The sequence below is a fragment of the Neopsephotus bourkii genome, unplaced genomic scaffold, assembly GCF_033783945.1.
Source record: "Neopsephotus bourkii isolate Nb327-2 ecotype Australia unplaced genomic scaffold, CSIRO-AGI_Nbou_v1 NB_1292, whole genome shotgun sequence".
NCBI lineage: Eukaryota > Metazoa > Chordata > Aves > Psittaciformes > Psittacidae > Neopsephotus > Neopsephotus bourkii.
This window is the reverse complement of record NW_026901776.1, coordinates 10,242,499-10,255,814: the sequence shown is the minus strand read 5'-3', so window position 1 is coordinate 10,255,814 and position 13,316 is coordinate 10,242,499. Positions and strand designations below refer to the sequence as shown.

The window sequence follows — 13,316 nt, the reverse complement described above, 5'->3', positions numbered from 1 at the left end:
ATAATAACAACAATAATATTAGGATGCCTTTCTCTATTTCTTGCACCTAAAAGGCTTGCCTTAAAGTACAAAAGTGCAGTAAAAATAACACAATCAAAATTAAAACAAGAGAGTTTGACTAACAGAATCATAGAATCATAGAATAGTTAGGGTTGGAACGGACCTTAAGATCATCAAGTTGCAACCCCCCTGCCATGGGCAGGGACACCTCGCTCTAAAGCTCTAAACCATATCACCCAAGGCCTCGTCCAACCTGGCCTTGAACACTGCCAGGGATGAAGCATTCACAACCTCCCTGGGCAACCTATTCCAGTGCCTCACCACCCTAACAGGAAAGAATTTCCTCCTTATATCCAATCTAAACTTCCCTTGTTTAAGTTTTAACCCATTACCCCTTGTCCTGTCACTACAGTCCCCCTAATGAAGAGTCCCTCCGCAGCATCCCTATAGAAGATTTCTAGAAAATTGCTGCAAATATGGGAAATAATTCTGATATCAAAGAGGTGATGTTTAAGAAATTAGCAGTAGTCAAAAGATATTTATGACCTCTGCAGTTGTTATCATTCACCTGAAAATGCAGATGACGGTTTTAATTTCCCGTATATCATCTTGGATTGCCGTGTGCCTTGGCATTACAAAACACTACAAAATTCCCTGCCCGTGAGATTATAGGAATTGGTGCTATGAAGCCTCAGGAACCCTAGGCAACAAGACAGTACTAACTCTGAAAGTTAATATTCCAAATCCAGGACTTGTGTTTCTCCCTTGGATAATGGTTGTTAACGGCCAGCACACTGCCTTGCCTAAATTTTTTGTACAGATTATCCATTCATTTCTGGAACCTAACTTTGATGTATATGTACTGCAAGTTTTTTCCACAAGTAGTCATTATAAGAAAGATAACAATGTATCTCAAATATCACCCATAAGAACTTCAAGAGATAAGAAGCACAGCTCTGTCTTAACACCTGCTCTGATTCCAGATTTGACACACAGAGCAGAATGGGCCTCTTTGCCACAGAAAGAGAAAAGAAGACATCCAGCATTGCATTTACCAGTTTAGAAACATACTGTATCAACAAATAAAAGAATCTGATAATTTTTTGCACAGGTTTTGAAAAGACCTGCTGTCACCACAGTGCAAGGAGAGTGGTTTATTCCAGAATCATCATACTTGTCTTCTGTAAATCAGCTTGAAGAATTCTTTTTCTATATCCATGTAAAATACTCATCAGACAAGACATATGCCCTTGCAAAATATCTTTCCTGTATCTCCTGCTTTAAGTGAATGTTCAGGGCTGTTTGTTTTGGTTGGTTTTGGTTTGTTTTTTTTTTTTTTTTATTCCTACACTAACTTTCTCACTAATACTGTTGAAGCATTTCAAGCTAAGGTATTAAAACATATTAGTGTTTCAGTCCCCTCAGTGTGCAGAGAATTCTTGAAGTTTGGCCAGACTCTCTTTGGCCAGACTCTCTTTATTATTTATATAATAAATTGCAATACAATAATTAAAGGACCTAATTATGAACTTTTCCAGTAATCTTAAAGTAAAAATGAAGACATGCAGCTCATGAATAGTCAGATTATTTATGTTCCAGTAGTTTAGTATAATTCTATTGCAACAGTATCACTTAATTAATAAAAGCAGTTATTTTCACCTTGCCATTTAATTAACTTGTATTTAGTATAATTTGTCATTTCTCTGGAATTATTACCATTGTTAGGAAAATTCCAAATTCTGGATTTAAATCCACACAGTCTCCATCAGAAAAAATGAACTGCTTTTTTTTAAATTTTCTTGCTGTTAAAATAATAAAGATTTGTTGTGCTGCTACTGACAAGACAGGCAACTCAATTCGGTTGAATTCATCAAAACATCCCCAAGATCCAGACTGTGCAAGACCTAAAACAGGCACAGAAGAATTTATTATTCTTCATGCATAGTTGAGATATCTGAATTAGTTTACTTTTCCTTCAAATAATCAAGCAACATTAGTTTTATTTATTGCCCTGTGGCCAAGGCCTATTTCATTCACATGACTATTTCCATATCAATCTGAATTAACAGTTGATTTATACAGATTACTTAAAAGTGAGTCAAAATTGGAAAATAATATTTTGATAACTTAGAGTTTTTCATATATCTTTCATCCAGATCTTTCTGTGAACGCAGACTTAGTGTAAAGCAGCAATTTAATTATTTGCAAAAAGCTGTAATGCTAATATAAAAAAAAATAAAAATAAGTGACTTAGGGCTACAAAAGACTAGCCCTAGATGTTACAACAACAACAAAATCCACTTTTTTTTAATTTCCATTTGGGTATTTCAGTTTTCACAATGCTTTTAAATTACTTTTTACTTGGCAATTATAAGTCATAAAGGTCAAATTAAAAATTGAAATTATTTTTGCATTAATTAGGGCTTTCAATAAAACTTTTAATCTCACAAGGCATAAAATATTAATTTTAGAGCATATATCTCTATGCATAAGCACTATCATTGTAAGTCCACACTAAACTACAAGTTTTTCATGTATGGTACAGCATATCAACAACATGCAAAGTGTGAGCAATGCTCTGTGTGAACTTGTCTACGAAGGAAAGAGGGGAAGACAAAGAAAGAAAATGAAAGCAAAAGAGATATCTAGCACAAAATTAGTAACAATGACATTTTATAAAGGACTGATTTCATATTTGCCTTTTTTCAGTTTGGAAAAGTAACATGTATTTAGTAGTAGACAAGAGAATTGTTGCTCCTTTAGCAACATTTTATGAGAAAATTCGTTGCAGCACTTTTTCTCCCAATTATATTAAAGTACCAGCAGACAGTAGTTTTCTTTCACATAACTGAAAGATAGCTATTTAAAAATGAAAAAATTATCCAAACCATTCAGGGTATGTTTTTGTTACACAGTTAATGCTAAATCACTTTAAAGGGATTCTGTGAGGTACTCTTAAGATTTTTTTACTATTTTAACAGCCTGACTTTCAAACAGACAGTATGCTCGTAACCCCATACCTTTAGGCACTTTAATTTGCTTGCTAAAAAAATAAATTAATAGTTTAATCCCTTGCTTCTTAGTACATACAATACCATAAATCTGCAAAATCCACTGACAAAAACATCATGAAGTTCAAGTCCCTTATCTGGAACAGAATAATTCCATGCAAGAGTACAGTTTCAGTGCTGACTAGCTACATAGCAGTCTTGCAGAAAATGACCTGGTGTCCTGCTTGACAACTAATTGAGTATGAATCAGAATTCTGGTCTTCTAGCAAAGGAAGCCAGATGCATTTTGCACAAGAGTGTAGCCAGCAGGTTGAGGAAAACTACTTTTTGCCTCTTCTCTGCACTTGTGAGATAGCAGCTGGAGTATTGTATTCAGTTTGGGGCTTACCAGTAGAAGAGAGACATCAATATACTTGCATGAGTCTAGCAGGTGACTGCCATTATTTATAGTCAGTGGCTGAAGGGCATGACATAGAGGAAGGGGCTGAAATAACACAATTTGTTGAGTCAGAAGAGGAAGCTAAGGGGAAAGCCAAATGTTGTTCATAACTATCTAATAGGAGGCACTGAGAAACTGGAGCCAGGCTCTTCTCAGAGATACACTAGAAGGAGACAATGGACGCACGTTTCAATGTAAGGTATTCCAAGTCAATGGAAGTATAAAATATGTCACCATGAGGATAGTCAAACATGAACAGGGGCCCAAAGAAGTTGTGGAACATCCATTCCTAGAGGTTCTCAAAACTCAACATGTATAAGGTCCTGAGCTACCTGCTCTAACTGTATCTGCTAAATCACTTGTGGAATCCTATGTGAAGAAGTCTTACCTTTGAAAATCCTACCCAAACCTCTGAAGTCCATTTGATCAGAGCAGTTAAACACGACTACGTATTTTCCCAGAGCTTTTCCCATGTCTTTCGTTGTTTCTGTTTTACCAGTTCCAGCTGGCCCTGCTGGAGCTCCTCCCATGTTCATTCCCAAAGCCTGTGCTAACGTTATATAGCACCTATAAATGTTAATTCATATTAATTTATTAAATCATATGAAAGATATATGTGTGTATACATGACATAAAAATGACTTATCAATAGACTCTACAGCTTTTAGGTTGAAACATTACTTCATAAAGCAGTTCCATTGATTTCCATGAGTGTGGGAAGTTAAGAGTAGCAAAGGTCACAAAATACAGCATTTGAATATTACTTCTAAAAGCAAAAAAAATTATCTGCTGTTTATTTTGTTATGAACTGTGAACGTTACACAAGTTAAAAAATTAATGCACACCAGGTAAAGGAATTTAATTGTCAGTAACTCTTCTAGCAGCTTTAGCAGATGCTACTGTTGAATTCTGCCACCTCATCATATTCTGTAGTATTTTAATATGTATGCATTTCATCAGGTTAGCTACCTTTGTCTAAATCATCAAGTCTGAAAGAATATACGGCCCCGTTGCAATTATGAGCAAAAGATTTTTACAAATCTAAGAGAAAAGGTATTTTGACTTTATTATTTCTTTTTTTTTTTTAAGAACAAGAATATATGGCCCCTTTGCAATTAAAAGATTTTTACAAATCTAAGAGAAAAAGTATTTTGACTTTAATATTTTTTTTTAAATCTTAAAATGTGCAGACTACTGTTTTAGTTATGTGGTCTTAAATCTAAGAGAAAAAGTATTTTGACTAATATTTTTTTTCTAAGTCTTAAAATGTGCAGACTACTGTTTTAGTTATGTGGTCTTAGCTACGGTTTTCATTCATAGCAAGATATGGTAGAGCAGCACTAAAGGAATTAAATTACAAAGTTTCTATACAAATGATAGAGTATCTGCACTCTCAAATCACTCAGTGTACACTGAATACGTTTCTAACTGAAGTATTTCTGGGTTTAAATCTATAACTGAACAGAGATTAATAACTAGTTCATTCAGTTTAGCTTGAATCACTACATTATGCCAAACTTGCACTGCAGGAACCTTGATGCTTTCTAACCAATAAGAAATTTTAAAGTGACCTAAATTTTTCAATTCGACAGTTCATTTCGGCTCAAGGCAAATTTTGGGGTGGAATTTAACATTCTGCATCAAAAAAATAGTTGAGGGCAGTACAGCTCACTGCAGAAATGTACTGAACTTTCCATAATGTCCCAATAGCAGTCCTACCTCTTCTGGAGAAATAAAGGTGTTCAAAAAGCTGTATACATACATATTCCATATAGGTAGCAAAGTGAGTGATTTCTGGTTCTTGGGGGAACTTTTTGCTAGTGAAGTATCATTTGACCTTGTATTTTCACATTTGGTCAAAAGTGACACCTCAAGAAAGAAAGAAATGGAGGAAGCATTTTGACTAGAAAGGAGCCAAGAAATTCCCAAGAGGAAAAATGAAAACTTATTCTTACTGTTAAGCTACATTTGAAACAAAATTAATGGTTGTTTCCTTGCTTGACTGCAGAAGAATGGCAGGTGAATGCATACATCTGGGACTTTATCAACATCAAAATTCGTATGGACAAATTTAAACTTTTTCCAAGTATTATTAAGACAGCAAACACTGACTAGTTGTCTTTGACTTTCAAAAAACATTGTCATATTTACATAATCCTTTATTGCAGAACTTGAAATATTTGACCTAATCTTTTATTCAGTATAGAAATACTGCTAACCTATATATTACTACATAACTTTAAAATTGTTTATTTCTGTTACTATAACTTTTTTTACGACTAGGCAGTCATAAAACTTTTCTAGGAATGACTAAGTCCACAAATTAGTGACAGTCTGTTTTACCTTTTCTAAAAGAGAATAATTAAGCAAACATATGAGATTTTCATGAATGACCTAGCCCACACAGGACATAATTCAGAAGGTACCTGTGTGATTGAAGATATATGTTAAATATGCACTACATATCTTAAAAGTATTTGTCTTTTATAATTGTTTTTCTAACCTGTCTGTAAGAGGTGTTATAACCAGACGATCAGTGCAACCCAGAAATTCATTTTGGTAAACAAAATCAACATCTGTAATGGATACTATGACATGATCAATATCCTCTTTGAAGTAGAATCTAGACTGCTTTAACCATTCAAAATCAGTTGGTGATGTGATGTGCCTTTTTACCTTAAAAGAAAGTAAATAAACATTTATGTTAGAATTGAGCATCCATGTTTATTTTCTTAGATAACCGCATGAAAATAATGAATAATGAATAACATCACTCAGGTTAAAGTTCCAACATAAGGAAACTGAAATACATATAAGCGTCTCATAATATTTTCAGATGTACAGTAAACTGGTATTAAAAAGCATCCTGGTCACTTAACCTGATCATCACAATATCTGGTTTTGTTAAGTAAATCTTACCTTGTTTTAGTAGCGCAGCTCACCCTCCAAGTTAAATTAACAAACAGCACACTGCTAACTCCACCAAACACATTGGAACAAAGGGCATGATGAAGAAAGAAACTGACTGAGGCATGGAAAGCAAATGGTGTAGGATCTAATCATCTTGTGTCATCAGCAGTAAAAATATGAGAGAGGTAGTGTTGAGGGAAGGCATTCCTCAAAGAATAAAGGAACATAAACAATTTAGCACAGTCTAAAAAGTTCAAGTACGGGACTGGCATTATCTGCTGATTTTAGCAGGGTATTTTGCTTGTCTGTCTTCTACATATTCTCATTAGGAACCAGAAGAGGAATCACAATATCTTGCTCTCCAAAGAAGCAGAAGAGACAGAAAGAATAAACTAGGAGATATGGATCAATGCTGCTATCATTGTTGTAACTCTAGTGCCTACTGCCATCTACTGAGATGTAACGAGTCATGAGGAAATTATCTATGATGATAAAGCTACAAAACCCTCAGCAGACTTTTAGTTATGCAAGTCAAAGCAATATTACAGTTTTTCTTCTTTTGTCTACCAAAACTATTGTGTAGGAAGAAGTGGAAAATTGAAATCTTCTAAAAAAGTGTAAACATTTGGAGCAAATATTTAGATGGCAGAATTGATGGATTTTATTCTAGTTTAAGTAAAAATGTACTGGTTTTAGTGTGATGAGATTATTGACATCTCTGTCTTACAAACACACGCATGTATGTGTAAGTGAAGTTAGCCCATCTAAGAGAAATTATTACAACAGGAATCAAAATCTATACCTTACCAAATCATCAAAAATATCACGCTGATGCACATGAATGGTAATAAGTGTTTCATATTTCACTCTCTCATACTTGGAAAGATCAAGCGTTGTCTGGCTAATCAACATATTTAGAATCTCTAGAAATCTCATGTTGGTTATTTGCATGATTTTTCTGTCCTCTTTAGCATTCTGTAGAGCTTCTTCTGAATCATTCGTCCACAACATTTGAATTCCCAGTAACCCAACCTACAAATTTAATATGTGGAAAACCAAAACAAAACAAAGCCCACAGGAATCATTTGTTGAACAATAGCCTTATTACAGAAGACTTCTGTGTAACAGGATGTTATATAAATAATAATAAATAACAGTGTAGAGAGTCCTAAACCATCACTACATCCATCATGATGCTATTTCACCAGAATACCGTGTCTGCGTTAATTGGCTCTGCTGTGATATTGGAAACTCCTGAGAAAACATTACAAAACTTTTAAGAAAATTTGTCATATACTGAGATACACACAAATTAAGGATGATTCTCAGTTTCACTTAAAATCCCTCAGTGTACTGCAGCATCACAAACATAAACGGGTGCTAAAGTTTAGGGAGAAGTCCTTCTGAAAATTTTCCATTGCCAATTTGTAGCTAATTAAAGAACATTTAAGAAAAATATGCCATCCATTTCTACTGAACGTGGGATGGATTGCTATCTTTCTAACACATCATGACTGCAGAGCAGTCTAGAGCACATTCAACTCAAGTTATTTGACCTCCAAATAAATCTAGAGTTAAAGGATGTTGCATGTAAACTACTGTCTCAGATTGATTTCGATTTACAATACTCGTAACAAAACAGGATCAATGAGAATTGTATCAATACCTTTTTTCCCCCACACTTCTGCATTGACAAAGCACTAAGACCTAAAAATTTGATTCATTCACTCTTTCTACTTTTCTATCTAGTCAGTAGATTCTAAAAAAAAAATTATTTTTGAGTAACTGATTAGTAAGGAGGAAAAAAAAAATCTTTGGATATGTCTTTTCATGCTACCTGCAACAGAAGCTTCTGAGACAGGAAAATACCATTTGAATGAAAGAAAACATTTAAAGTATTTGTCAGTATTTAGCCCAATTTCTTTTCTGCCTTATAACTAGCTCTTCTTCCTGTGTACTCTACATTTCTTAACCAAAGTCCATTTTCTTCTTTTTTTTCCCCAACCCTCCTCCCTTCTAACTTAAACAATTCTTTGAAAATAGAAACATCTGGATCAGCAAGACACAGGAAAGAAAATCTTTGCAGATGGTAATAAAGCCACTTCAAAATGTCTGACATGCAAACAAGACAGTCCTTTACTGTTTAATGAAAAGTAGTAGACTTTCTATATATAATGTTGAGATTATATATAATTATGTCATAAATACATAGAATTTATGTATTTAAAATTTAGAATTTAAGATAATTCTATTAAATATTTAAGTGTACTCTTTGGTTAGTGTTTTTTTAATTGGCAATGTGTTGGCCAGTTTTAATATTCACAGAATTTCTATTAAAAGAATTTACACCCACTACTACATTTATAAGCAAATTACAATCAGAATTTGTATAGGATGGGGAATAATTCATTACTTGTTAATGAAATTTATGAATTATCAAAATGGAGGTAGGCAAACTAGAGTCCTTCAAGATAGGCTTCTACAAGACTGCATTTTCATAGTGACAAGTATATGAACTACAAAATAAACCTTGTACATGATGAGACAAAAAATCATAATCATAGCTCTTGCAATCTGAAGTTATGAGAACTAAATCAGTCTGCACATGAAATTTTATTTGCATTTGAAAGGAGTTCAATATCCAGAATAGAACAAAAACTATAAGCTCTACTTTATATTCTTCATGACAAGGAAAAAGTAATTTTTAAAGTAGATTACAAGAAAAATACTATGCTATATATAGGGTACCAATACTAAAGTAATTAAGGATTGGCCTTCTACTGAGTAAGTCTTTAACATTGTTTCCATTATGAAAACTTCCTCATATAGACAATCCTATATGCTCTGTACTTCCCACCTCCCAACACACACAAACCCAGACTGAATACAAATATACATCTTGTAATCTCACCTGTGCTGGGAACTGATTAACAAAATTCAGCAAGTGATATCCCGGGTCAGTAATTTGGCAAAATGCCGCCCTAATTATGCCATGCAACGACATCTGCTGCACACGCAATAAATCCTGCAACCAAAGTTCTATGGGTCCTTTTGCAATCACTGGAGTGTCCAGCTGGAAAGTTAATAGAAGTATAAAGTACAAACTAGCACATAGGTACCAAACTAACAAAGAATGTTAGCTATCAAATAGTCACTAAATACCTATTCAAGACAATTATGATTTCATTAAAATAATAGAAATTTATTTAATGAAGAACTATTACACTTTTGTTACACCAATCCTTAAAACGCTAATTTGCAATTAAGAATAACTGAACTTAATATATACTTCTATGTTCAATAATAGAATTATTTATCTATTAACAACATTTCTAGAAAAAATATTCAAAGAATTACTGGAATTTTTTCTCCTTCTCTTGATATGACTGCCAGCATGCGATCATAATCCTTTTCGTGAAATTCTACTTCATTTATATTGTCAGATATGGAAGGAAGATGTGGCTGTAAGGATAATTCAGAAGTCATTCAATGTAAATGCATAAAATTAGCAAACAAAAAAAAAATCACAGGCATGGTTATCCTGCAAAGATTCATCTGAATCTACAGATGGATTTCAGGCCATCTATCTGTAACAACTGCAGTAATGGTTGTACAGGATTTTATCTTCATTGCATTTTTTTACAGTTTCCATAGGTGATCTAGCAGAACAGAGATCACCTATTGTGCAAGATCAACTATTTTGTCATCTCAACCAACCATCAGTTACAACGCAGACTAGCTAGACAAATTTTCCAATATGCAAAACAGAAAAGGCTCATAGGGCCCCTTCTCTTATTTAGTCGTGAAAGGAATCAACAGAAAGCACTTGATGGAACCATATTCTAAGTGTTCTGAATTCTGAAGATTTTTTTAAATTACAAATATCGATTTCACATTTCACTAAAGCCTAAGAGGAAGCAGCAAAAAATTTTCTCAAGCAAAGTTTATACAAAGAAAATGGGGTAACAATTTATTAAATGGTTTTACTTTTTTTTTTTATTATAAGCAGAAGAGATCACTAAGGTCATACCTGAATTGTATGAGAATCACTTGCTTGTCCAAAAATTTCAAGAAGTACAGGATCAGAAACAAAAAAGAATCTAGGAAACAGTAGTCTTTTCTTCTCTAAATATCTTTAAAATAGAATAAAATTTTTATTAGAATATTTCAAGTCTTCAATTTTTTTCTACATAAGGGAAAAGATTGAAATACAATTAATATTTCATATAAACTATTTCCAATATAATAATGCATTAAAAATTAAGCAATTCATACCCTGTAAGTGATTTCTGACATACTTCCAACTGTTCATGTAAATAAGGCAGAAGTTGCTGCATAGTCTCATCTCCAACACAGCATTCTACTACATTCGGGTTTTCACGAGCTCGTTGCATTATTCTCATCCATGATTTGTCAATATTCTGAAAACGCTTTGCTTCCTATACATAGCATAAAAATTAGTACTTTCATAGCATAACCTGTTGGAAATTATTACACAGATAGCTTTTAATACACAGTAATAGGCAAACATTGTAAATTTTACCTGGGGTAACTGTTTTGCAATTTCTCCTCCTACAAAAACAGCTTCAAGATAAACCCAGAGGTTCTGCACAACCAGCCATCCTTCAATTATGTCTGTAGAGCTGCTTAGTTTATAAATCCAGCTCTGAATGTCCTTTTTAAACGGAGCATTGTATCTAAAGCAGAAAGAAAAGCAGAAATTATTTAATTCTAAAGAAAGCTATTATAAAATAAATACTTACAATAGTGAAAACACCAAACCCAAACAATACTTGTTTCACTTAGAGCAAGAAAAATCTCATGGCAAGGTTCTACCAGCTTGATTACATTAAAGCATACTGAGACAATAGTTTGCTACTAACACGTGGAAGTCTTCCACTTGAGGAAGATTTTCATTAGACGTAACATTCTTTTCATTAAAAAATAACATTTTATTCAAAACATTACTGCTAATTTAGCCTAATAATAGTACAGTTGCTACACCAGTGTATTTCTGAAAATACCATACACAATAAATTTAAAAGTACCTATTGGTCAGTAAAGAGCCAAGAATCATTAAACTATCCTCCATCAGTGTTATAATTTCTGATGATTCACTTCCCCTCAACATTAACTCTCCTCTCCCCTTGAATTGAGAAAAGCTCAGAACTTGGCTTTCCCAAATCTCAGCTACTTGAGATAGTTTTGCTTCTATATCCTTTTCCTTTGTAGCAGATATGCATATATCCTGTAAAGAGAAAACCATCTTCAGAAATGAAATATTTCCTATTATTACACAGCTAGTAATAGAATATCTAAAACAATATACTAATTTTATTAAATAGTACAGAAATGTGTTACACAATTACAGACACACACTACTAATTTTACTACTAAATTACATTTTTTGGGTAACTGAAAAAAGCACAATTGGAAATGCATGGACATACCATTTCTTTGGCTTCTTATTTTGTTATTTCTGTGTAATGAGATTTCTGAATCATCATTTTTACAAGGTTTAGACTAGTCATGTAGACTCATCACCAGATGACCTCTCAGTCTTATCACATTTCAATTTATAGAATCACAGAATCCAAGAATAGTTTGGGTTGGAAAAGTAAATGAAGATATGGGAAAGCAATCATATTATATATTAATAATCATGGAACCTTCCTCTAAAATTTATGATTTATTTACAAATTGTTAAAGTAACCACAGAGTTAAAAAAATAGATTACCAGGATCATTGGAAGTTTTGTTTGATGTTTCTGGGTTTTGGGTTGGTTGTTCCCCCCACCCACCCCATCCCCCCCTTTAAAAAGGGTAAAAAATCTCACAGAAAATAGGGCCAGGAAGAATGTGAAAAGATCACGTAGAAATAACTGTCCAAAGATTCCAGTTGCTACCTCTGTTGTTCATATGAATAAAAACTTCTACATAAATTACAAATTATTTTAAAATACTGTGGCCTGACTGCCAAGAACTTTAACAAAGTAAAATATATTTTTTAAAAAGGTGATAATTTCATAAGTATTCATGCTATTTTTAGTGACAATATAAAATGAACAAGGAGGTAAAAGTGTATGTACCTACCTCAATATCATCTTTATTTTTAAGAACTGGTGCTTCCATGATGTTTCGAAGGCAAAAGGTATCTGATTCTACATCAAACTGATGTCCTGTTGTTTCAGCAATACGATCCCAGTGTCTTTGCTTCATTGCTTTGTTGGTCATCATTTCCAACAAAGGACAAAACTCGTTAAAACTATCAATTTTTTCCTTGAGATCTAAAAATGCTTGCAAGTGTTTCAGTCCTTTAGGTAGTCTATGACACCTGCAGTTGAGTTTAATTGATACATTAGTAAATGCCTCTTTTATCAAAATCAGAATTGCTTAAACATTTTTAATAAGTTAAGGGGATACGTAGTTTGTATTGAGTTCAACAGTTTATATGTAAAATTCCAACTTGTGTCAAGTACCCTACCTTTTGTTGAAAAAATAATACAAACGCCCTACTAACAAAACATAATATTTAACAGTTTCAGCCACTGATATATTCTCTGCAAATAACAGTTTGCATTAAAACATAGCTTACCTGCTGCTTTTCGTCACAAACTCTTTATAGGCAAACAAAAAACCAAAGCAAAATCAGTTAAATTTCACATATGCAATCCTTGTGCAAATCTAATACTTTCTTCAATTTACAATTCCAGTAATACACATGGCACGTATTAACATATCACTTTGGAGATACGTGTAATAATAAGAAAGACATGACCACCTTCTCGTCTACTTTTGTTAGTGGTCCTGAAACTATTCTCTAAGAAAATGAACATTATATAGTTCTAATGTGGAAACACCCCAGCAAAACACTTAGATGAATAATCACCTCTTTGACCACTCTTTTACAGAGCCTACACACTAAAAAGCAATTTTGAAGCAGCTGACCTTCACAAG

At 33.3% G+C, this 13,316-nt stretch overlaps 1 protein-coding gene across 1 annotated transcript in view; it reads right to left on the bottom strand.

Moving 5' to 3' along the window:
* Positions 1 to 13,316, bottom strand: part of DNAH8 (dynein axonemal heavy chain 8) — a 138,712-nt gene that overhangs the window by 74,038 nt on the left and 51,358 nt on the right. Inside the window, exons 34-44 of the mRNA XM_061365983.1 lie at positions 12,453 to 12,693; positions 11,409 to 11,608; positions 10,904 to 11,057; positions 10,636 to 10,799; positions 10,391 to 10,493; positions 9,718 to 9,822; positions 9,272 to 9,433; positions 7,168 to 7,392; positions 5,954 to 6,126; positions 3,839 to 4,017; positions 1,717 to 1,904 (exon numbers count right to left, since the gene is read on the bottom strand). Coding sequence (XP_061221967.1) covers positions 1,717 to 1,904; positions 3,839 to 4,017; positions 5,954 to 6,126; positions 7,168 to 7,392; positions 9,272 to 9,433; positions 9,718 to 9,822; positions 10,391 to 10,493; positions 10,636 to 10,799; positions 10,904 to 11,057; positions 11,409 to 11,608; positions 12,453 to 12,693 — 1,894 coding nt within the window. The remainder of the gene's footprint in view (positions 1 to 1,716; positions 1,905 to 3,838; positions 4,018 to 5,953; positions 6,127 to 7,167; positions 7,393 to 9,271; positions 9,434 to 9,717; positions 9,823 to 10,390; positions 10,494 to 10,635; positions 10,800 to 10,903; positions 11,058 to 11,408; positions 11,609 to 12,452; positions 12,694 to 13,316) is intronic.